Genomic DNA, 25510 nt, shown 5'->3' with positions numbered 1-25510 from the left:
ATTTAAGCTAAGCATAGTAAATAAATGAATAATCATTTAAAGAAAGCATTTCAAATGTGTGGATTTGCGTGGTTGCTTGCTTCTATAAAAAAAGGAAGATTTCGTACACACACACATATACATAAAATTGTGAATTTTTATGTGATAAAGTAGTTTCCTGCTCCCTTCTGAGCAGCAGATCCATAGTCTAGATGTTCCATTTATTCAATTGCCTTCAGGTGCTGTGATAGCAACCTAATCTAATGTGGGCATTCATCTTTTGAACTACCTACTGGTCAATGATATTTTGTTACAGGAGTTATACTTACCTGTACTAACTAGAGTTGACACTGCGAAAGTGCAGCATTTTTCATTTGCTTTTGAAAATTTTGCTCTCACTTGACTTGCCCAACTTCAGGCAGGAAACAAATGGAGCATCTGGACAAAGGACCCAGGCCTCCTGACTCACAGCTATTTACCTCTCATGCAAAGCAGAACACACAGTATGTAAATTAAGCTGTTTATATTAAATGACCCAGAGGGATGAAAGGTGTAGATTTTGGGTATGAATCCCAGTTTGAACTGTGCAGAGGGTTTGTACTCAAGTTTAGTTGCAGCCTCCAGTGAAACATTCCTAATTTAAAGACCCTCCCCCCCAACTTTAATATAAGTAAACTGTTGCCAACTCTTTAGATTATAACTAAGGTCCCCCCAATGAAGTATCTGAGCACCTCACAATCCTTAATATATTTATGCTCACAACATGCCTGTGAACCATGCTATATACCCGTTTTGTTAATGGGGAACTGAGACCAAGAGACATCAAATGACTTGTCTGTGGTTGTACAGGACCATCTGTGGCTGAACAGAGAATTTAATCCAATGGACCTTAAATCAGGCCTGTAACCAGTCAATTCTTAAGGGCACAGTATTAAGACATCTTAGCATGTTTCAAGCTTTGATTGTCTAATTGTCACTAATGAGAGCTGTACAAGCTATTAGGTACAACATTCACATATTTTTTCCATAAACCTAATGCCCAGCGAGGGTTCTCAATAATTTATAGACCTTTCAAGGGGATTTTGATTAAGTTTTGATCTAATTTGGCTCAAGTTTCTAACAGTATACTCCTTGCCCTCTGGATACAGAAAAGGACTTATGGTGTGGTTCAGAGCCTCATGAAATTAACTGCTTCTTTACAGTGCTGACCAGAAACCAGGCAAAAATCCATTATTTCTGCTGACTTTTTTTTTGGGGGGGGGGGTCAGTTCCTGATTTTATTCAAAACTCAGAGTAGAACCCCAGGGACCAAATGCCATGAGAGTAGAGACATAACATAAGACTCAGATGACTTTCTTTCAGCTGAAAACACAGTGATTGCCATTTGGCTCTTAATTAGAATTTGTCCCAGACTAGACTTTAAGGGTACGTCTTCACATGCCGCGTCGGAGATCGGCGTTCTGGCATTTGATTTAGAGTGTCTAGACTAGCCCCATAAATCAACTGCTGAGGGCAGCTCTTGCTGTAGTCCTGTGCTCCTCGCAGTCGTGAGGGATAAGGGAAGCCAATGGGAGTGTTTGCTCCCATCAACCTCCCACTGTGAGTATGGAGCCAAGCTCAGCTTACGGTATGTCGAATCCAGTTAGGTTATTTACGTAGCTGGAGTTGTGTACCTTAAGCCGACCTTTTAGGTCTAGTGTAGACCTGGCCTAAGAGAAACTACTAAATGTAAACATCACTTTCTACGTACTCGCATTTTATACTGGAGATCAAATTCTGCTACATGTGGCATTCTACAGAAATTAAGCAAGAGTGTTGAAAACTTAAATCACATCAGTTAACGCTGTATAATGATGAACCTGCTGTAGAACTCCCATACTGAATTAACCCCCTACCAAGCCCTTTTCGAGGACTCCAGTTTGAGCACTAGCATCAATCGTACAATTGAAAGGCCAGATCCTCAGTTGCTGTAACTGGGCATAGATCCACTGAAGCCAGGGAAACTGTATAGATTTATACAAACTGAGGGACCGTTATTTTTTCCTGTGTAAATCTTTTAGTATTATGTGTAGAAATACGACATATTAAAATATGAGGACAGACCATGATCAGGGACCAGAAAGCAGAGGCACAATAAGTTATTAGTATTCCAGCTGGGAATGCCCAGGATTAAGTCCGATGATGATAAATGCTCTCACAACCCGGCCAGCTACAATTTCTAATATCTGACTACGGTGACATCTCTATTCTCTCTCACCTGAAGCCATGGTTAATGTACTGCTGAGCTTCTGCTGGAAAAGATACAAGGCACGAGAATAAAACTCTCTCGTTATTTGCATTGAGATTGGGTGCTTTTGCTTAGTTCCTGAGTTTCAACTGCTGTGTGATTTTTTCTACTTTTGTTTTGACAGGGAATATCTTTTCAAATTAAATCCTTTTATTGAATTTTCACCCTTGGTTAGTTCCCAAGCATGCAGCCCTTGAAAAAGATTAAAGAAAAGGTTCACAAACTGTAACTCTTGGACTGAGCCTGAAAAAAAGCATTTTATTAAACCTGCCCTCGCCTTGCCTGCTACAGCGCCTTGCTAGTCTCCCCCTAATGGAGAAAGGTTTGCTTACCAACTGAGGGAAGGTTCAAGCAATTAAAACAGGCATTTGATATTTAAGCACCCTGTGTTCTATTCTCAACGATAATGACTAAGCATGTGACTGAGAAAGTCACTTTACCTATCCGTACCTCAGTTTCCTCAGCTGTAAAATGGGAATAATAATGCTTATTACTTTTGTAAAACACTTTGAGGTCCCTAGAAGAAAAATCCTTTATAAATGTAAAAAATTATTTTTTTCAAATATCAGAAGAGCTTGAATTGAAGCAGGAGAAAAGAGGAGTTGGAGTTTTGATTCCAGGATATATCTGATATTCCATGAAGTGAATACACCCTAAAGTGTCACTACAAGGGAGTAGCCCTTTATAAACACTTACTACCATATTATACAGTCCAAAGCACAATACAGCAGTGTAGCAGCTCCATTAAAGGTAATCTTAATTGAATATTTTATTACTATTTATTATTCCCATCAGGTTGGATGGATCCGTGTTCTTTCTGTGTCTAGGGAATACAAAAGTTAAAAAAAGTAATAAATGGTAGAAAAGGACTGAGATATTTACAGTTCTTTCAGTTTTAATAATCAAATGTGTTGTTAAATGGAAAGGATATTAATGATGTGCATAATTTCTATTCCAGTGGCGTCCTTTTAAAATTCATCTTCTGAAGAATAATTTCCTACACGTAACACTAAGCAAATTAAAGAAAAAGTAGTTTTGAGAAGGCTCCCTCCCTGGTAGTAGCTGGGCTAAATCTTGCTGTCATAAATTTGGAGAAACACCACTGACAGTGGCTGCATAACTGAGAGCAGAATTTGACCCAGAGGGATTTTTCCAGAAGTTAATTAACTATGTCATAAAAACAAAAAAACCAATATTTCTGCAAATGGTGCAAATCTATTATTTACACTGCAGCAAAGTTGACATTTGCAAGAGAGCCATCGCGGAATTAAAAATGAGAACATCCAGGGCCACCGGGTGGTTTTTGGGAGGCACACAACTGCCTGAGGCAATTGAAAGCTGTCGGAAACAAGCCACGGGAAAAGTCCTGCAGAGGTGAGGAAGCGGAAAGACTGAACAGCAGGCAGCATGGAAGCAGAGAAAAGCCCAGCAGAGGTACGAGTGGACCTGTGAAACAAGGAGAGCTGGAGGAAGGTGTCTGGAGAGGTAAGCAAAAGGAACATTGGCCACAAGAGCAAAGAAAGATGACAAGGAAGGAGCAGGCACAGGGATAAACTGGAGAAGAGAGGATTCTTTTACAGACTGCCTTCAAAGACTGAACAACCCATGGGAATCCTCCCACTTGCAAATTAGCTCCTTCCATAGTCTCTTAATACAATCTTTTCAGGTAGCTGAGGAGCTGCTACTCTGCCCTGAAAACCCTGCTCAGGAAAGACTCAACAAAGAAGAGAAATAAAGTCTTCTCCACTGTAGCATGTTGCCATCAGAAAGGCAGGCCAGCCCAGAGCATGACAGAGCTGGCAATCATAAATACTGGTAACCTAATGTACTTACGGCCATCCACTGTCTTTGCTTCCAGGTGCACAAGATCTGGCTCTTTACTGGAACCCATCACAGACCTGCAAAGGACAGACTCAGTTAAAGCATTAAAATGAACTAAGCTCAGTCAGATGTTTTCCACGACATTTATTACACAGTGGAATGTCACATGTAGGGGGTGGATAAAATTGTATCGGTAATTAAAAGCTAAAGAATTTAAAAGACCATACTAGTGTTCCCCAAAATATCAACCCTTAGAAATTCTAGCCATGCTGATGTTTCATAAAACCAAAGTTCACATCCCTTCAACAGCCTTAACTCTGCCCAGTACTGCATTCCCATCAACTTCAGAGTGGGAGATTCTGGTGTTTCCTTTGCTTTGATTGGTAGAGGATATTTCAGTATTTCAAAAATGGTGTGTCCTTTGCTTTGATTTCTGGGGTGTGTTTCAGTGCATGACATTTGGCGTGCCCTTTGTTTGGATTGGCGGGGAAGGCCTTGGTGTTCAATGATAAAATTGAGGCTCTCTATTGGGAGATGTGTTATGAGATTGGTAAAACAATCAGTTTGTAAGCACCTGGAGGAAACTGGAGGAAAAGTAAGCATGGATTTGTCAAGAACAAATCAAGCCAAACTAATTTAACTTTCTTCAACAGGCTAAGTGGCCTAGGAGATTGGGAGGAAGCAGTAGATGTGGTGTATCTTGATTTTAGTTAGGCTTTTGACATAATCTCACATGATAGTCTCATAAGAAAACTAGGGAAATGTGGTCTGGATTAAATTATTGTAAAGTGGATGCACAACTGATTGTAAGACCGTATTGAGAGAGTAGTTGCCAATTGTGTATTGTTCCACTTGGACAGTGTATCCAGGCAGGATCTGCAGGCACTATTCCTGGATTTACTACTATGCAATATTTTCATTTGTGATTTGGATAATGGATTGGAGAGTGAAATTATAGAATCTGCAGATGGCCCCATGCAAGGAGGGGGCTTGGAGGATTCAAAAATGATCTTTACAAATTGGAAAATTGGTCTGAATTCAGCAGTATGAAATTCAATAAAGACCAAAGCATAGCGCTTTCCTTGGGAAGGAAAAAAGTGAAATGCACAAGTACAGAATAGGGATTATCTGGCTAGATTGGGGTGGGCAAGAGAGCCTCTGAGGGTTGGATCTGGCCCACCAAGATGGTTGATCCAGCCTCGGGCTGCCCTGCCACTCCCCTGTCCCCAGGCCAATCAAGACCTGGGGACGGGGAAGCATGTGGAGTCTACTCCCCCCGCCAGGGACACATGGTGCCTAGAGTGAACTGCCAGCTGTTATGAACAGCTGGCACTTCACTCTTGGCGCCATGCACCCCTTGGAGGGTGGGGACAGGAGACAAGAGAATTCACGCGCTCCCATGCCCCCAGGCCCTGATTGGCTTGAGGGCAATGGGAGTATGCAAAGTCTCCTCCCACCTGCAAGGGGCAAGCAGCACTTGCAGTGAATCACCAGCTGTTCTGAACAGCTGGCTATTCACTCTAGGCACTGCGCGCTCCCTTCGCCCCCAGGCCAATCAGGGTCTGTGGGAAGGGGAGCATGAAAGTGTCCTGGCCCTGCCCCTTATGCCCCAGACCCCGCCCCTTATGGAGAAGCCTGGTGCCACCTCAAAAATTTGTAAAGTGGCCCCCTTTCTAAAATGATTGCCCACCCCTGGGCTAGAGGATAGTACTGTTGAAAATGATCTATGCTGGATCACAAATTGAATGACTCAACCATGTGATCCAGCTGCAAAGAAGATCCAGGGTGTACTAACAGGAGTGCCATAAGTAAGACCAGGGCGATCGATGTCCCGGTCACCTCAGCGCTGAAGAGCACTGCTGGAGCAGTGTGTCCAAAGCCGGCTCACACACTTCAGGGAAACTCCAGACAAACTGCAGAGTCCAGAGCAGAACAACATTTAGAACAGTGGTGAATGACCTGTGGCCACATGCAGCCCATCAGGGTTCTGTCTGTGGCCCATGAGACATTTTGTTCACCATTGTTCATGCACAGGGTTGCCAGATAACACGGGTTTCTTTCCATGTCCATTTTTTTTCCCGTTGGTATTACTAAGGGGACACACACATAAAGCCAGCCCTTGTGAAGCAAGGTGCATGCTGATTGCACACCGCATGGACGGTGAGAAATGTGCGCTCTCTCGGTGTCCAATCAAAGTACTGCTACAGTTGGCGGTCCTTGCTCATTGTAGGTCCACCAGTATAGTTATCAAAACTGCCCGATCCAGGGAGACCATCTTGGGTATGACAACCTTGCAGCCCCACTGAGATGAAAGAGGCCACTCATGCAGCAAACTCGCTTGACTGTCGCTGGTTTAGAAAATCGGACTTACGAGGAAAGCTTAAAGTACCTGGACCTGTTTAATTTTGAGAAAAGAAGATTGAGAAGGGACCTGATAACAGACTTCAAATATATTAAGGTCTATTACAAAGAAGACAATGATTAATTGTTCTCCATGTCCCCTGAAGGAAGGATAAGAAATAATGAGCTTATTTTGTAGCAAGGGAGATTTTGGATAGATATTAGGAAAAGCTTTATAACTGTTAGACTAGTCCATTAGAATAGGCTTCCAACGGAAGCTGTGGAATTGCTATCCCTGAAGGGTTTTTAAAGGTTGTACCTGTCAGGGGTAGTCTAGGTTTATTTTGTCCTGCCACAAAGCAGGGGCTGGACTTGATGACTCAAGGTCCCTTCCAACCCTAGATGTCTAAGATTCAATGTAGAATCTTACTCATTCCTCTATATCAGCCATTGAATGCACATGAATTTAATTCACCTCCGTAATGACCAATATTGTCTGATTAACAAACAGAAAAAGAAAATTCCCTGTCCTATCAGATAGTTCATTGGTTCAAATCTAATTAAAATTGTGTTAAGTTAATAAACCAGATAGCAGTCTACCTACAAAAAAGCTTGTTTGTTCACTGGATAAGAAATAGCAATGTAAGGTATTCAGGACAGCTTACCAGGGATACTGGAGTAAAAGACCCATTTAATTGTTAACATCTGCTTGGAGAACACCGTGGAACAGGCCACAGGGCCATTACTTTGATGTCCTATCTGAATGATAGCACTGCCAATCAACATCAATTCTGAGGGCACAGTCCTGTTATTGGTTGTGAGCCTGTCACCTCTTTCCCTGAGGCAAGAGTAAGAGCAGATGGGCCATCCTCATGTGTCTTCATTAACAATTTGCCTGCCTCAGTATGGGCTATTTTCTTGACAATTGCCTGAACTGTGGGTTAATACTAGATTAAAGAGAGAAGAACATTCATTTCCAGTGATGGACAAGTCAGATGCTATTGTGTCAAATGCCTCATTATTTGCAGGAAATCAAAACTGAGGTTTCAGCGGGGTGGCTGTGTTAGTGTGTATCTGCAAAAACAACAAGGAGTCCTGTGGCACCGTAGAGATTTATTAGGGCATGAGCTTTTGTGGGTAAAACCCACCTCATAAGATGCATGGGTATGTCTACACTACCCCGCTAGTTCGAACTAGCAGGGTAATGTAGGCATACCGCAATTGCAAATGAAGCCTGGGATTTGAATTTCCCGGGCTTCATTAGCATAAGCGGGGCGCCGCCATTTTTAAATCCCCGCTCGTTCGAACCCCGTGCAGCGCGGCTACACGGGGCATGAACTAGGTAGTTCGAACTAGGCTTCCTAGTTCGAACTACCGTTACTCCTCGTGGAATGAGCTCATAGAATCATAGGGCTGGAAGAGACCTCAGGAGGTCATCAAGTCAAGTCCCCTGCTCAAAGCAGGACCAATCCCAACTAAATCAACCCAGCTCATCTTCAGTAGGGATGGTAAATATCGGTTAATTGAATAGTCAAGGAACCTCATGAATTCTTACCAGTTAGTTGACTATTCTATAGTTTCCAGGGGCAGAACCAGCAGCCAGTGTGCTCCGGCCCCAGTCCCAGCCACTCCGCGCTGCTGCCTCTGTATCAGAGGCAGCAGCGTGGGTTGCCAGGTGGGAGCTGGTCTGTGAGGGGAACCAGTTTTAAAAACAGCTCCCCTTGTAGACTGGCTGACTGTTGCCCTATGCTGCTGCCTCTGACACAGTGTGTATGGGGGGGTGTTGTGCTCCTGGACCCAGCACAAGCCAGAGCTGAGCTGTGTTGCCTGTCCACCTAGCTCCTAATGCACTTTAAATTCAGGGCCACAGTGTGGTTAGGTCCTGGACCTGGCGTGAGCCAGAATTGAGCCTGGCTGTCTACCCACTCGGATCCTAATATACTTTAAATGCAGAGCTGCAGCAGGGGTAGGTCCTGAACCCGGCACAAGCCAGGACTGATCTGGGCTGCCTACTTGCCTGCCTGCCTGCCTGCTAAAAAATTTACTTGCAGGGTGGGTGTGGGGAGGGAATGCCTGTCGTCTATAGCATTAACCTATACGCTTTTTATCAGTGAATCGGTTAATCAATTATCCTATTACATCCCTAGTCTTCAGAGCTCTAAATAAAATAAAATAAAATAAAATAAAATAAAATAAAATAAAATAAAATATATATATTCCCCATCTTGTCTCTCTAAAATACAGGAACTAATATGGCTAGAATAATAACAAATAAACTAATATTTTGGCATGAGTAATCTAGATAAAAATCAGTTAGGTTTTGTGGCATCATATCACATCCCTCCAGTTCTTCCATCTATGTTATTCATATGCAATATCAATTATAAGCAGCCTATACTATATAGGAAAGGAATTAAAGGAAGCCCTCTTAGGCCTAGTACCGCTGGTAACACAGGTTCAGTTGGCAACAGAAGCACGTTTTTACTTGTGAAAGAGCTTGTACTAAGATTTATTTGCATCCTGATCCCACATTATAATTTGGTTACATGTCTCTTTCCTGCAGCTGTTAATAATGAAACATTAAAAAGAAGTTGTAGGGTGACATATTTTGCACAAAGAAAAATGACCCATGGGCATTTAACACCCATTTTTAATAAATGCTTCTTCGGAATCACCCAAATTACAGAAAAAAGTGCAGCCATTTTCAATGTCACTTTCTTCCCATTGCCAGCCACAAGTCAAAAAAGGATTTAGGGCTTATTTTGCCAAGTATAAATCAATTAATCTCTGCCTCCCATCTCCAACTGCCTTGCAACTTTTGGATGCTGTGAATGGGAATTTGGCAATTCAGATCAAAAGGAATAAGATTTGGTTCTTCCTGACAAAGTTATGAAAATCAGAGTCTATTCACTAGAAGAGGCCAGAGATTTACTCTAGGATTTCATGCTTTTACTGTTGTTTATTACAGAGACTTCAAGTGAATACAGAAGTGGATGGTTTCATCATCATGTCACTATATTAATCCATGGCATGAGCACACCTTGAATACTGTATACCTTGAATACACCTTGAACTGCACACCTTACCCCAACTCAAAAACTACAGATCAGAAATAGGAAAAGTACAGTGAAAAACAAAAATGATTAGAGGAGTGGAACAGCTTCTGTATGAGGACAGATTACAAAGAAATGGACTATTCAGTTTAGAAAAGAGAGGGTTAAGGGGTAAGATGGTAGAAGGCTATGAAATGTGAATGATGTGGGGAAAATGAATAGGGAAGTGTTATTTATCCCCACAGAACACTGGAACTATGTAAAAAACAATGTAATGAATAGGCAGCAGGTATAAAACAAAGAAGAGGAAGTGGTTTTTTACACTACACACAGTCAACTAGAGTGTGTCTAGTTTACAGGGTTTTTTCTAAAAAAAAAAACCTTCCCCTGCGTCTAGACTGCTGCCGCGTTCTTTCGAAAGTAAATGGAAAGAACACGGCAGTTTTTTCAACTGCAGAAAACCTCATTTTATGAGGAAGAATGCCTTTTTTCAAAAGTGCTCTTCCGAAAAAAGGCACGTTGTAATGCAAACTGTGCTTTTTTGAAAGAGAGCATCCATGATGCTCTCTTTCGAAAAAGCGGCTAGCTTTTTCAAAAGTACTGGTTGTAGTCTAGATGCTCTTTTTCGAAAGAGGCTTTTCTGAAAGGATCTTTCGAAAAAGCCTCTTTCAAAAGAGGATTGCAGTCTAGATGTAGCCCCAGTAGAACTCACTGCCCGGGGATGTGGTAGCCAAAATTTCAATTGGAAGATAGGTCCATCAATGGTGATTAGCCAAGGTAGTTCCGGGATGCAATCCCATGCAATGAATTACCCTAAACCTCCAACTGCCAGATGCTGGGACTAGACAATGGGACAGATCACTCGATAATTGCCCTGTTCTGGGAGGTGGCAGCTAGAGAGGAATGGATGAGCTCCATATGGTACCCAACCTTAGTCCCTATGAGGTGGCAATGCAGGAAACTGCTCTCTCCAATAAATGTCAGTCCAATGTTGCTAATACCCCCTTCCCAGCTGTGTTACACAGCTATGGCTGTCGTTAATTTATTATGCCCACTAGGCTCATGTTGCCTTATCCTCCAGTTTCCCTTCATTACTTCTTTTCTCCTAGCCTGAGCGCCGAGACTTCCATCAGGGCCTGCAGCTGCCTTTCTCCCTGCCTTGGCTTATAGTTTTAACTTCGTGGTGAAAACCCACCCTATTGATTATGACTCATCCTTTTAATCGCAGGCCTTCTAAAATCCACCAACTCCCCTTGTATTTCAACACCCTTGGGGAAGGGACGGTAGCTTGTTTATCAAACCATTCCTATTATGTTTTTCCAAAGAGCTTTTTATGTTTAAACCACAGTAATTGTCTTGATGCGTTTTACAGCAAAAGCACAACGTAAAAGAAAAGAGAAATTACAAACTTTTTTCGGGGGTGAGCTAACGTGGAAATGCCAATGGGACTGCAGTCTAATGTTCCCTGCTGCCTTTACAGAAAATGGTTGTGCTATGAAATATGTAAGACCACGACGCGTCGGTTACAAAGCTGCTTCCTAAAATTTTAATCAACTCCAAGCCTGCTGCGTAGACGTCTTGGCTTGACAGCTTCAAAAAGCTATCTTGAGAGCCGTGGAATTACAGTACAGCAGTGACTTTGACTGCAGACTGTATGTGGAGGAAGGAGAATCGGGAACAGACTAAAAGCTATTCTTTTCAGACAGAGACAATGGCAAATGAAAGAATGGGACACTACGTTTAACAGCAAAGGGTATCACATCAAGTGCTTCTGCAGCCTCTGCCCCGCCTCTGCCATCACTCTGACAGCTGGATTTCTATAAATCTGTCTCCCCAGGCATGTGAAATCTTTGCCACTTGCAGGAAATCCAGTATCCCTTTCACTAGTGTGAAAAAGCCTAAAATTCAAAGGTGCAGGGAGTAGAGGAAGTGAATGACTGAGTCAGGCCACTCAGCTGCAGAAAGACCTCATCACGAGGGAAATACAAAACCTCCACACTTGATATTTCATAATGGCACACGCTTATTATTGTTTAAGCAAAAGTCACGATGAACGCCCAGTACAGATCAATAATTTCAAACACAGGCAGCTGGGTCAACATTTTCAAATGCGTGTATGGATCAAAGGCCAAAATGTTCAAAGGAAGCTTCTGATCAGAGTCCCAGTTTAAAGCACTGGAGATCACATTTACAGAGTCAGCTGGAGTTTCAAGTGAGCAGCACTTTCTGGAAGTTATCCTCCTTTTAGGCTCCTCAAGGCAGGCAGCAAGAAACTGACATAACCCTCCAAATCAGAGTCTGCTTATGAAAATCATAGAATCATAGAACTGGAAGGGACCTCAAGAGGTCATCGAGTCCAGCCCCCCGCCCTCAAGGCAGGACCAAGCTCCGTCTACAACATCCCTGACAGATGTCTATCTAACCTATTCTTAAATATCTCCAGAGAGGGAGATTCCACCACCTCCCTTGGCAATTTATTCCAATATTTGACCACCCTGACAGTTAGGAATTTTTTCCTAATGTCCAATCTAAACCTCCCCTGCTGCACTTTAAGCCCGTTACTCCTTGTCCTGTCCTCAGAAACCAAGAGGAACAAATTTTCTCCTTCCTCCTTGTGACACCCTTTTAGATATTTGAAAACCGCTATCATGTCCCCCCTTAATCTTCTTTTTTCCAAACTAAACAAGCCCAGTTCATGAAGCCTTACTTCATAGGTCATGTTCTCTAGACCTTTAATCATTCTTGTCACTCTTCTCTGTACCCTTTCCAATTTCTCCACATCTTTCTTGAAATGTGGCACCCAGAACTGGACACAGTACTCCAGCTGAGGCCTAACTAGTGCAGAGTAGAGTGGCAGAATGACTTCACGAGTTTTGCTTACAACACAATGCTGCCCTTGGTGCCCAAAGTGAAGCAACCGAGTTTCAAAATTTCACCGTTTCTGCTTTCCACGGAGTATGCCCGAAAAGCGGTGGGCTCCTGGATACGTGTACGTTGGTTAACACCTGATTTCTTTTCCACTCGAAATCTCAAATAAATCAGAGATGAACTATCAGATGAGGCATAAACCTGATATTCTGGCCAGGATTGATCATCAATACCGGGGGAATTGGTTAGTTCACAGGGTGTTTTCTCAGGGATACAATGCATAGCAGGAAGCAGGATTTTTAGAGGCTGAGAGTTAAATCTGGGTCAGGAATTGCTTCTAACTTGGGCTCTACCTTACATCTGCCACAAAGTCCTTCCTGCCCTGGTATGGAGACCTGCCTCCCAAATGACAGTTCTCAAGCCCCCAGTTAGGTTTGGAGGGAGGGAACTGAATTGAGAATGAGCTTTGGGTTAGCACGGAATAGACAGTATGGACCCAATAATTCACTGATCTGGGAGATGTGGCTGGAAACAGGAGAAAAGGATGGGGAACATAAGCTTTTCTCTCCACCTATATTGCTCCATCTACACTGCCTCTTTTTTGCAGAAGAGGCAATGCAAATGAAGTACTCATTAGCATCGTCTTGTGCTTCATTTGCAAATTGTCTTCCAATGCTTTTTGCGGAAGAGGTTTTTGTGCCAAAAAAACCAGTGTAGACGGGTCCATTTTGCGCAAAAAAACCCTTTTGCGCAAGAGCCCTTATTCCTCAAAAAATGAGGTTCATAGGTTCTTGTGCAAAAAGGTTGGGGTTTTTTTTGCACATAATGGACCCGTCTACACTGCTTTTTTGGTGCAAAAACCTCTTCCGCAAAAAGCATAGAAAGACAATATACAAATGAAGCGCGAGACATTGCTAATGAGCGCTTCATTTGCATTGCCTCTTCTGCAAAAAAGAGGCAGTGTAGACATAACTCAAAGCATATTCTGGTGCTTTGGGGCAGGTACAAGAGGGTTAGATGGGAGAGAAAGGCAAAACTCTTACAAGGTGGGGGAGGGGAATAGAAAGAGAAGAACTGGAGAGTAGGAAGTAGTTTCCTTTCATTACATTTTGTATAAAGAAATGCTGCTGCTTCTTTTCTTCTTTAAATCAGCTTTGCCATCAGTTGAAAGACAGAAATACTGTCACAAAATCATTCACATTTTAATTAAAAAAACCAACCCTAAACTTGAAACTTTTGCAAATCTCACCCACTACTACTCAGTAGATGAATAATTCTCTACATTCACAGGCAAGTTATTATTAATTATTACTTGTGTTACAAAAGAAGCCCTTGCCAAGGTCCAGGGCCCCTGGTACTAGACATGACGTGTCTAGCAAGAGACAGTCACTGCCGTGGGAAGCTCACAATCTGAATAGGCAAGAGAGGCAAAGCAAATATTATCTTCATTTTACAGATGGGAAATTGAGGAACAGGTGGTGAAATCCTTTAGTGGGAACCATAATGATTAAGTGATTTGACAAAGGATCGATCGTGTCAGAGCCAGGAACTGAATCCAGATCTCCTGAGTCCAGCACTTTACCCTCAAAACCATCCTCTCTTTAAAAATGCTCAGACATCAAAGACATGACCCTAAGTCCATTGAAATCAGTGGTTGAAATCTTGAACGAGTTGAAACCAATGACAGATCTGTCATTTGGGGGCAAGATTTCAGCCACTGAGGAGACTCCAATGGGCTTTGGATCAAACCCCTATGGGTGTAGAGCTACAGCCAGTAGTAAAAATGCAATGAAGATGCAAGTTGGAAAATCCAGCTCCAGATTGGATGCTTGAAAACTACATCTGCATACCAGCGCTGTTCCCCTTTCCAGTCACCGGACTCCAGCAGCTGTCGGTACATATTCCAAGCTGGCTCTGTGCTTAGTGATATTTATTTTAAGATGGCTCAGTGCAACATTCCTTCTGCTCCTGACGACTTTCCATTCCTAATGCTTCTCCCATCTCCTCATTCATTGCGTTCCTCAGAAAGGCCAATTAGCCGTAACAGGCAGGTAGAGAAGAGTGCTTGTTTTCCGAGATCCTGACGCTGAAATCGTCCTGTGAGCATAAATATTCTAACAAGCTTTATCCTGTCACAACAGAGTCATAAAGTTGCTCCATCGAGCACACGATAATGGCTTTGTAATTCAATTATTGGGAGTATTTGTCTATGGGGATTTATCTTCTTTTAGCCTCAGCACTTGTGCGAATCCCTTATCATAAATCTCACAAACGCTAAGCCAGCTCCCCCATTCCTCCGAGGCATGTCTTGTCACTTCTCGTTAAAAAAGTTGACAGCTTCTTCCAAATTACTCGATGGCAGGAGCATGTTTTTGTTTTACAGGCCAGAAGCACAACAAACAACACAAAGCGACAAAGGTACTTCCCCAGACATTATCATTTTTTCTCCATGCTGGTTGTTTTGTAATACCTTAAATCCTCTCTCTGAATAAGAATTGTAATGCTTTGTACTCATTACATACCCTTTCTTCCCTGGTTCTCAAAGCATCTTGCAAACAGCAGTTAAGCAAATCTTCTAGCGCTCCATGGAAGTATCTAGGTATTATTATAAAATGCCTGTTTTACAAATTGCTAAAATGAGTTAGAGAGAGGGGTTAAGGGCTAAATTTTGCTCTCACCTGGCACGATTCCACTGGTTACACAAAATTCAATGGCTCTACTTGACTTGGCCATGTCAGTAATTATGGGGCAAAGCCAGAAATAGAATCCAAGAATCTTAGTACCTATTCCTGTAACCACTAACCAAAAGGATGTTGGACACCATTACAAATAGCGCTGCAAAAAGCAGATGGGTGAAGATGCCGAAAATTGTCATTTACAATGCACCAGATTTTTTGCTATGATCATTTTCACCATCAGCGACCGCCCCTGATTTCTGGCATTCCCAAGTCCAGGCACAGACTAGAACAGCCCAAGGGCTGCCGTAACATACCACCTGGCAAGAATCGGCTAAGGTCACCATTCAGCCAACCGGAGACTACAGAAGGGAATGGAGGCCCACTTACATCCCTGCCTGGCTTGTCCTCTGTCTCAGAATTGTAGGGAAGATAACACAGGGGCTACCCTTCCCACTTTATCTCAGATGGAGGTTTGCAGACAATCTCCATTCTCCAAGCATGAAACAGGACAAAGAATCTCTCCCATGGATGAGAGAGATCATAAGAACAGCTGTACTGGGTCAGACCAAAGGTACATCTAGCCCAGTAGCCTGTCTGCTGACAGTGGCCAGCACCAGGTGCCCCAGAGAGGGTGGACCTAAGACAATGATCAAGCAATTTGTCTCCTGCCATCCTTCTCCAGCCTCTGACAAACAGAGGCCAGGGACACCATTTCTATCCCCTGGCTAATAGCCTTTTATGGACTTAACCTCCATGAATTTATCCAGCTTCTCTTTGGGAAGATGGGTGGGAGCTCTCAGGTTCTCTGGTTCAGCCCTGCCTATTGGCAAGGTTGATTTGAAGCAGCTCTACGAGACTATGTCCACAAAACAGCTAGAAGTGCGAACCCCCTGTCCACCTGCACATACTACCACTAGCTTGATGAGAGCTAGTGCGAGTGCAAATAGCAATGTGGGGAGTAGCCGCAAAGGCACGGTCGAGCCATGCCAAGCACGTACTCATCAGTTTCAGGTCAGGTATGTACTCGATATGCCTGATTCATACCTCCACTGTGGCTACTGCGATTCCACTCTGCCATGACAGCTAGCACAAGTACACGTGTGCAAGAAGTGGAATCACACCCCTTGTTTGTAGCATAGACATAGTTAGACTACCTCCATTGACGGGGATCTGTTGGCAACTTGCTCTACCAATTCTTCTTAGCAGCAAAGCCACAACCTCAACTGGTGTAAGGTACCCCTCGGGATGTCTAATCGGGATGCTCTGATCCAGCACAGGGGGATTGGGCCCGGACAGTGGCTGGGTGAGGAGCAGGATAGCAAAAGGATAAGTTCTGTGACACTTTTACAGGTCTCCAAGCTCCTCCTGAAACTTGTGCCAAATCAACCAGACCCCAGGATTTGTTCCACTGCCTGTGGGGCTGACAGCTTCACTGGGCCCCGAGGCAAGGCGTGGGGGGAAGGGCCTGCCCCACAGCCCCAGAAGGGGTGGGGCTTCTTGTGGAAGGGGTGGGGCTGGGGCTAGGCAGTCCTTAGTGCCTCTGGGCACAATGCTGAGCAGCAATTTTAAGGGCTCGGGGCTCCAGCTGCCACCTCTGCCACAGTAGTGCCAATGGCTGGGTGTTCTGCGTCTTTTTCCCCAGGTAGGGTTGCCAGATACTTTCACAACAAACATGCTGGGGAAAAAATTGGTTGAGCAGAGAAAAAAAATGAGTCACTGCGCCTTTAAATCCCCATAGTCCCTGTTCCCCCACCCCCGCAAGACGGGGTGGGGGAAGAATGTCCCCACCGGCCTTTCGTCCGAGGAAAACAGAACATATCTAACCCTACCCCCAGGCTTTGGAGCAATTGATCACATTCCCCTGTGCCCCCCCCCCACTACCCCCGTCAATGGGCCTGCCAATTGTTTCTCAGAGGCCTAGGAATTGTTACTGAAGATTTTCACTGAATGCACTGACGTACATCTGGGATTCTAAACCAAAGAACAATGGCAACCGGAGCATATGCACCCCTGGTTATAGATGGAGGCCGAGATGTCTTAGGGTATGTCTACCCTCTATGTGGAACGAGGTGTACCGGTAGTTCGAATTAGAAAGCCTAATTCGAACTACCTACTCCGTGCCACGTGTAGCCGCGGGCACGGAGTCCGCACTAACGGGGATTTAAAAATGGCGGCGCCCAGCAAGATGCAAATGAAGCCCGGGATATTTAAATCCCGGGCTTCATTTGCAACTTCGAATGACTACATTAACCACCCTAGTTCGAACTAGGGTGGTAGTGTAGACATACGCTTACAGACATTACTGGCTTGCAAGCTGACGGTGCCAGAGATCTGGACTGTTGCCTCTGCTGGATGCACCCCGGCAGCAGTAACTTTTCAGGGAACATTGAGCCTTGTTTCCATGTGCCCTCGGCAGAGTGGTACCCGGGGGTACTGCTTGTCCACCTCCAGCTGCTATCTGCCATATATTTTCATTGCCCTGGCCACTCAGCCTGCTTAAAACTGTCAGTAATGGTACATCAGCCTGCACCGGTGGGCTCTGACCTTTCAAATGAACTTCTTCCAAAATCCACTTGGACCCAAACATGTGTCGTCCCGTTTAGAAAACCTCTCGCTGTTCCCCACCAGCCACCGATTTCATTCAGCGCCCCATGAGCCTGCCTCTGTTCCTCTGGTGCGTGCATGTTTGCTTTCTGTCTACGTTATTCAATGTGCCTCTGTTTAATTACATTTTCAGTGCAGCTCAACTTATCCACTGTGGCTTTTAAGCCACATCAAGCAGATGATTTTCTGGACACACTGTTGTGCTGCACTTTGATTGGCATCCTCCCCGTCTGCCTCCAGCGGTCACCCCGCCGCGACGAAAAGGTTTTGTTTGGTGATCCCCAGCAGCTTCTGGAAACGGCCCAGACACGATGCTATTCAAACCGGATCAGCCCACCTGATTTTGCCCAGCCAAAAACCTGACAGACGCCCCTGGAACGGCTTACCAGACAAGCTCCGACCGCTAGGGTACAATGGAGGTTTTAAAAGCTGCGAGCAGGCATTTGACGCTGCTTTTCAGTTCCTCCAGATGCTGCTTTAAAGAATGAATCCTGACTTTTAAAAGCAGTTGTGGTTTCTTTCTCACTGAAATAACTCACCCAAGAAATGTATTTTTAAAGATGATCTCCATTGGCTTTCCCCTTTAATAGGTAAGATTTCCATCATCCATAAGACAAACACCCCATCTTCCGTCCAAACACCCACTCACCTCCTAGCCTGTCTCTCCCCCCCTCTCTATTCGGGCATATAAACACAACCACTACTTTTCTCTCTCTCTCACACCCTGGCTATGTCTACACTGGCATGATTTTCCGCAAATGCTTTTAACGGAAAAGTTTTCCATTAAAAGCATTTTCAGAAAAGCGCGTCTAGATTGGCAGGATGCTTTTCCGCAAAAGCACTTTTTGTGGAAAAGCGTCCGTGGCCAATTTAGATGCGCTTTTCCGCAAAAAAGCCCCAATGGCCATTTTCGCGATCAGGGCTTTTTTGTGGAAAACAAATTTCTGCTGTCTACACTGGCCCTTTTGTGCAAAAGTTTTTTCGGAAAAAGACTTTTGCCTGAATGGGAGCAGCATAGTATTTCGGCAAGAAGCACCGATTTCTTACATGAGATTGTCAGTGCTTTTGTGGAAATTCAAGCGGCCAGTGTAGACAGCTGGCAAGTTTTTCCGGAAAAGCAAGTGCTTTTCCGGAAAAAGTGGCCAGTCTAGACACAGCTCCTAGGTAAAGTTGCAGCTGTATCCAGCAGTCAAACCAACATCCATTTCCAAACTAATACACAGAATTCTCTAGGAGCTCCAAAAAGCAGGACCACTTTGATTCACCATTATCTGCATTGGCTTCTCATCCAACTCCAAATCCATCCTTTTGTTCTCAAAACTCCCCATGGACTCCAACCTTCCCCCATTGAGTATGTCCACCTGGTTTTCATTTCTTACAGTCTCCTCATTCTCCACTCAGCCCCTCACAGAGGCTATCCTTGTGGAGGGGGGAGTGGATTGAGGTCTGTCGCTCTGGGGTTAGATTGTCTCTATGAAACTCTCTGATGTCCCTGCAGCATCCAACTGAATGAGTCTCTTGCCCTGTTACAGACCCTAGATTTGTGATTACTTCCTCCCTCACCCATGACTGACTCTTTCTGTGAAATGTCTGATGACAATATGCACTAATTAGAGATGAGCTTGAGATGCAAATTAAAAAAAAAAGTATCTGGATTTCCAACCCTCCAGAATTCAAGTGAACTCTCCCTCTAAGTGGCCTGTGAGCTCGGTGGCTGAGCTGCTGTCTAATTAGCACCACACAGGTGCTCAAGGCACCCGCCCAAGGTGGGAAGGAAGACCAACCTGCCCTGAGCATAGCCTGACCTCTCTCCTGCCAAAGCCGGGGGCGGGGCGGCCCGGACCCAGCACCTCTCCCCTGGCCTAAATGCAAGTGTGGTCTGGATGGCTCGACCCTGGAGCCCCCCTGCTGTGGCTTGCCCAGCTCCAACCTGCAGGGGAGAGGGCGGGGTGCCTACCCAGCCCCCGACTTGCCACAGCAGGGAGAGGTGCCTTTCCCCACCAGCTCATGTGCTGCTGCGAGGAGGGAGCACTGAGGGAGTCCTGTCTCCTTGCAGAGCATCCTCTTTCACCCCAAGCCTCTCAACCCAGCCCCCACCTTATAACCCGCACCCCCAGCCAGAGCCCTTTCCTCTCACATCCTTGTGTCTTGCCCTCTATCCCAGCCCTGAGCCCCTCATCCCCAGCCCCACCCAGAGCCTGCCCCCCCAGCCAGAGCCCCTGCACTCCAATCTTCTGTCCCAGACCTGAGCCTCTCAACCCTACCCCCAAGCCTGCGCCCCCAGCTAGAGCTTTTGTCCCCCTGCACTCCAATCTTCTGTCCTAGCCCTGAGCCCCTCGGCCCTGGTCCCACCCCAGAGCCTGTGCCCCCAGCCAGGGCCCTCACACTCCTGCACTGCAGCCTTCTGTCCTTGCCCTGAGCCCCTCGGCCCTGGTCCCACCCCAGAGCCTGTGCCCCCAGCCAGAGCCCTCACACCCCTGCACTCCAACCTTCTGTCCTAGCCCTGAGTCTCTCAACCCCAGCCCCACCCCCGAACCGACGCCCCCCAGCCAGAACCCTCATACCCCAAACCTCTGATCTACCTGAGAGCTGCTCAGCCCCAGCCTCTCCTCAGAGCCTGCACCCCTACTTGGAGCCTTCACATTCCTGCACCCCAACCCTCTGCCCCTGGCCTAAATGCCCTTCCACACTCAGGGTATGTCTACACTACCCCGCTAGTTCGAACTAGGGGGGTAATGTAGGCATACCGCACTTGCAAATGAAGCCCGGGATTTGAATTTCCCTGGCTTCATTTGCATAAGCGGGGAGCCGCCATTTTTAAAACCCCGCTGGTTCGAACCCCGTGCAGCGCGGCTACACGGGGCAGGAACTAGGTAGTTCGAACTAGGCTTCCTAGTTCGAACTACCGTTACTCCTCGTGAAATGAGGAGTAACGGTAGTTCGAACTAGGAAGCCTAGTTCGAACTACCTAGTTCATGCCCCGTGTAGCCGCGCTGCATGGGGTTCGAACCAGCGGGGTTTTAAAAATGGCGGCTCCCCGCTTATGCAAATGAAGCCCGGGAAATTCAAATCCCGGGCTTCATTTGCAAGTGCGGTATGCCTACATTACCCCGCTAGTTCGAACTAGGAGGGTAGTGTAGACATACCCTCAGAAACTTCCACATTCTATGAACATTCTTGCCAACAAAAAAACTCCACGTCTGTGAATGTGACGGACATGGCTACGAAAAGCCACAAATATCATCAAAGAGAATTCAGAGGGGTTCCTCAAACTAACGTTCCCAAACATTTTGATAAAGCATTTGCCTAGCTTGGTTCACCATGGTTTCAGGCCTTCCTTCCCTTTGGTACCACATCTGTAAATATTGCAGTTCTCCCCAAAAAACTGCAGCCACCGCATTGCTGTGAAGAACTATTACTAGCTTTTCAGTAAAGTACTGAAAACAGAGTATTCTGATATAGAACTGCAATAGTCTGATGCAAAATGGCGCTTCAGTGCCTCACAGAAGTTGTAATTGTGTGCTTATGCTCTCATTCTATGGGCCTGGCTCCCTAATACATCACTTTCTCCCCTCTCGTTGAGGGAATGCATCATAAAACTCCCAGGCTGGGGTGATCATGAGAAACGTCGGTTCTTATAAAGAGCATATTACTGCAGTTTGGTGTATTCATGAATTTATCCTTAACATACCCTTATAAAAGAGAGGAGTGTCAACCTCGTCCCTGTTTTTTCCAGATGAGAAAGCTCCAGGCCTCTGCTTGCTGAGGAGGTTTGAGTTCATCTGCCTACGCCACACCTGATATCTCCCACCCTGAGGTAACATCAAAATCCCTTCCACAACAACCAGTCTGGATGTCAGAGAATTACTTTTAGCTGCAGGTGGAGGGGTAAAAAGGGGGAACAATGAACTCTGGAGAATTCTATTTTTGTGGTAGGTAATGAAAGCGGGAACACAAGAACACAGAATTCATATGATCTACAAGCATCTGCATTCTCTCTAAATATAATGTTTTTGAAAGTTTAACAGGAGGTGTTAGTAGATTACTTTAATGTTGTTTTTCTGTGGTTTAATTTCCTCTGGGGACTTTAGCACAGTGGCCAAAAATAACAAAAAGAAAAATCTCTTGGAAACGTACATAAAAAAAGGAACAGGAATGATGAAAGTGCTTTCTCTGGAAACATTTACAGACAAATCTTTTCCTACGGGAGCATTAGCAACCCCCAGTGATTTCATTCACAAGACATAGAGTGCCCCAGGACTTATTTATGTGAGGGCCATAGCGGGGTCAAATGGCAATTAGAATATACTAGTGAGCAATTAGGAATTTCAGCTTTGGTCTGATGAAGGAGAGAGGGTATTTTAAAAGCCTATCAAGGCTCCTAAATGTTTCTTTCCCTGTCAAATAAAACAAATGCACGGTGTACATAAATGCAACCTTAAGAGGGCCCAAAGCATGGGTTAAACTCAATGCTTTGCCTCACAGCCTAGCCTGGTGGTCCAGTAATAGGTCTTTCTACATTCCTCTTTGGGTGCATCTAGATTGGCAAGATTTTGCACAAAAGCGGCCACTTTTGCGCAAAAACTTGCCAGCTGTCTACAGTGGCCACTTGAATTTGTGCAAGAGCACTGACTTTGTAATGTACAAAATCAGTACTTCTTGCGCAAATACTTTCACGCTCCCGCTCAGGAAAAAGCCCTCTTGCACAAGAATACTTGTGCAAGAGGGCCAGTGTAGATAGGGAAGAAGTGTTTTGCACAAAAAAGCCCCAATGGCTAAAATGGCGATCGGGGCTTTCTTGTGCAAAATTGCACCTAGACTGGCCATGGATGCTTTTGCACAAAAGCACTTTTTGTGCAAAAGCATCCGTGCCAATCTAGACGCACTTTTGCAGTAATACTTTTAACGGAAAAACTTTTCCATTAAAATTATTTCCACAAAATCTTGCCTTTCTGTAACTGTGTTAGTTTTTCAGAAGGCAAATTCACAGTTTAACACGCATCAATGACCAAAATGGATAAAAGACATCCTGTTGGAGGTGAAGCCAAAACTTTTGGTTTCTTGTTTAGTTTGTGATTAGGGGAAGATTGGCAGGTGATCGGAGCAGGTTTTAATCTTATTTGTTATATTTTGCTTCACAGTGCTGTTGAAAGTCTTGGTTTTTCTTCTTTTTTTGCTAGAACCTCAGAGGCCTTTAAGGCTTAATCTCTGTGGAAAGGAACATTGATCATTATCATCATTATTCTTATTGCTGGTGTCTATCAGCTCAATATACGATGAATCTCTCTTGTGACTAATGACAGCCTGACTTCAAAAGGCTTGGATTTTAGTATGGATAATAAGCATTCAAGATTGTGGATGTTGATTCAAGCCCTCTGAACCTCTTGAGCCTGCACAATTTAGCCGGACAGCTCAAAAACATGCTTTCTTACAAGAGTCTCAGCTCTTTCTTCTTTTGTCAAGCCAGAAATACCACGAGAAACATGGGAAAAGATGTTCTTATGATGGAGACTTATGATGGTCCTGTCTAGAAGCCAGAAGGGCAAAGATGAATGAACAATTTAAAAACAGGAAGAAAAAAAAACAAGATTGCCAAAGTTTCAGAAAAGTCCAGGTTACAAGGAAAGGGAAAGGTTTGGAATTGAGACAGATTCAACCCAAAATCCAGGATCTAAATTTTGGGAGCTATACACAATTTAAATGTAAATCTGGATCTAATCCATTAAAAAAAACCTCATAAAATTATAGATTCAGATAGAAAAGACCTAAGGAGGCTCTCTAGTCCAAAGCTGGACCAACTCCAGCTAAATCATCCCAGAAAGAACTTTTCAAAGTGGACCTTCAAAACCTCAAGGATGGAGGTTCTAATACCTCCCGAGGTAAAATCATAGAATACTAGAACTGGAAGGGACGTCGAAAGGTCATCACGTCCAGTCCTCTACCCTCAAGCATCTTCTAGATCAGGGATTTCCAACCTGGGGTACGCATACCCCCAGGGGGTATGAGAAGCTTGTCAAGCAGATACGGGGAATATTTGGTAAATAACTAGATTATCCTAACTGAAATATTCCAAAAGTAGTAGTGTTGGTGAAAAAAGTTGTGGATTCTAGAGTCTAGAATTTATTTCCTTTCATATTGAAGAGGAGGTACGGGAAGGTTTACTAAAAGCCAAGGGGGTACTGGGACCGAAAAAGGTTGGGAACCCCTGATCTAGAAAATCCCTGATAGATGTCTGTCACACCTGCTCTTAAATATCTTCAGTGATGGAGATTCCACAACTCCTCCTAGGCAATTTATTCCAGTGTTTAACCACCCTGACAGTTAGGAAGTTTTTCCTAATGTCCAATCTAAACCTCCCTTGCTGCAGTTTCAGCCCATTGCTTCTTGTCCTATCCTCAGAGGCCAAGGAGAACAATGAATAACTCTCTCCAGTGCTTCACCATCCTCCTAATGAAATAGTTTCTCCTAATATCCAATCTAAACCTCCCCCACTGCAACTTGAGACCGCTGCTCCTTGTTCTGTCCTCCTCCACATTGAGAACATGAAGATTGTGAGATGAACAGATACTATGTTGATGAGGACCACTGTGGTACCAAAGATAGGTAGAGCTGTTCAATTAGGGGATGGAGGACCTATTTCCGGATTCAAACTCTGGGGTACATGCTCTCGCCTACTTCATAGTGGTGCAGTAGACGAGTGTTGTGAGAAATGCTGAGAAATGTACGCAGTATGACTGATCCCCCATGTGTGCATATTGTATTTTTGGTCTTGATAGTGGACTGGAAATCTTGGAGCACTTGCCAGCTGTTTAGTCAAACATGGCAACAAGCCACAGCGGTGTGAAGAAAAATATTGTATGGCATAAAACAATGCCCAACATCAGGGTCACGACTGAGGTTTGAGGCTGTGACAACCAGAGCTAAAATCATGAGCCTACATAGCTTAAGCCAGGGGTGGGCAAACGGTCCTCCGAGGGTCGGATCCGGCCCCCCAAAACGGTGGATCTGGCCCACCAAACCAGTGGATCCAGCCCACGGCCGCCCTGCCATTCCCCTACCCCCAGGCCAATCAGGGCGTGGGGGTGGGAGAATGTGTGAAGTGTCCTCGCCCCTGCAAGGGCATGCGGCGCCTGGAGAGACACATCAGCTGTTTTAAAAAAGCCAGCTTTTATCTCTAGCTGCCCCACACCTTTGGCGGAGGGAGCTTCGTGCACTCCCTGTCCCAGGCCAACCAGGGTCTGCGGGCAGGAAGCGCATGAAGTCTCTCGCGTCCTTTCCCCGCCCTGCCAAGGGTGCGCAGCAGCTAGAGAGACACACTGACTGGTTTTAAAACATCCGGCGTGTCTGTCTAGCCACCTCACATTCTTGCGGGGGGAGGAGACTTTGCACGCTCCCCCTTGCCCAGGCCTTGATTGGCCTGGGGACAGGGAGAGCCCGTGAGATATCCTCTTACTAGGCGCCTAGAGGCAATGCCAACTGTTTTAAGACTTCTTGAGCTCCCCTACCCTGTGCCAATTAGTGTGGGGGGGAGGGGCAAAAAGACTCCTGGCCCCACCCCTTCCACCCAAGGCCCTACCCCTTTCTGGGGTGGCCCGTGGCCACTTCAGAAATTTCTGCAGTGCCCCCTTTTAAAAATGCTTGCTCGCTCCGGCTAACGCTAACACACTACCAAAGCCTGGCTCTGGTTAGGACAGTGACAAAACTACCTTTGACTTCAATGATTCTAGTATTTCCCAGCAGTAAACTGAAGTAAATTCATATTCTCTGTGGCTTGGGCACCGAGGGGAACACGTGCCTGAGTTGCAATAGTGCTGCACATGTAAGCACTGCAGATGTAAAAGCACTGCAGAAACAAATGGCTAGCCCTAAGATGGAAACTA

At 45.0% G+C, this 25510-nt stretch overlaps 1 protein-coding gene across 2 annotated transcripts in view; it reads right to left on the bottom strand.

Annotated features, from left to right (window-relative positions):
* The window catches only part of SORCS1 (sortilin related VPS10 domain containing receptor 1), a 477697-nt gene that overhangs the window by 120710 nt on the left and 331477 nt on the right, over positions 1–25510 (bottom strand). For both annotated transcript variants that reach the window (XM_075935517.2, XM_075935516.2), the window contains exon 6: positions 4100–4164. In XM_075935517.2, the coding sequence (XP_075791632.2) occupies positions 4100–4164 (65 nt within the window). The remainder of the gene's footprint in view (positions 1–4099; positions 4165–25510) is intronic.

Source organism: Pelodiscus sinensis, chromosome 8, assembly GCF_052426305.1.
Source record: "Pelodiscus sinensis isolate ZL-2025 chromosome 8, ASM5242630v1, whole genome shotgun sequence".
Lineage (NCBI taxonomy): Eukaryota > Metazoa > Chordata > Testudines > Trionychidae > Pelodiscus > Pelodiscus sinensis.
The sequence above is the reverse complement of the archived record's forward strand: the minus strand, read 5'-3'. Positions and strand labels throughout refer to the sequence as shown.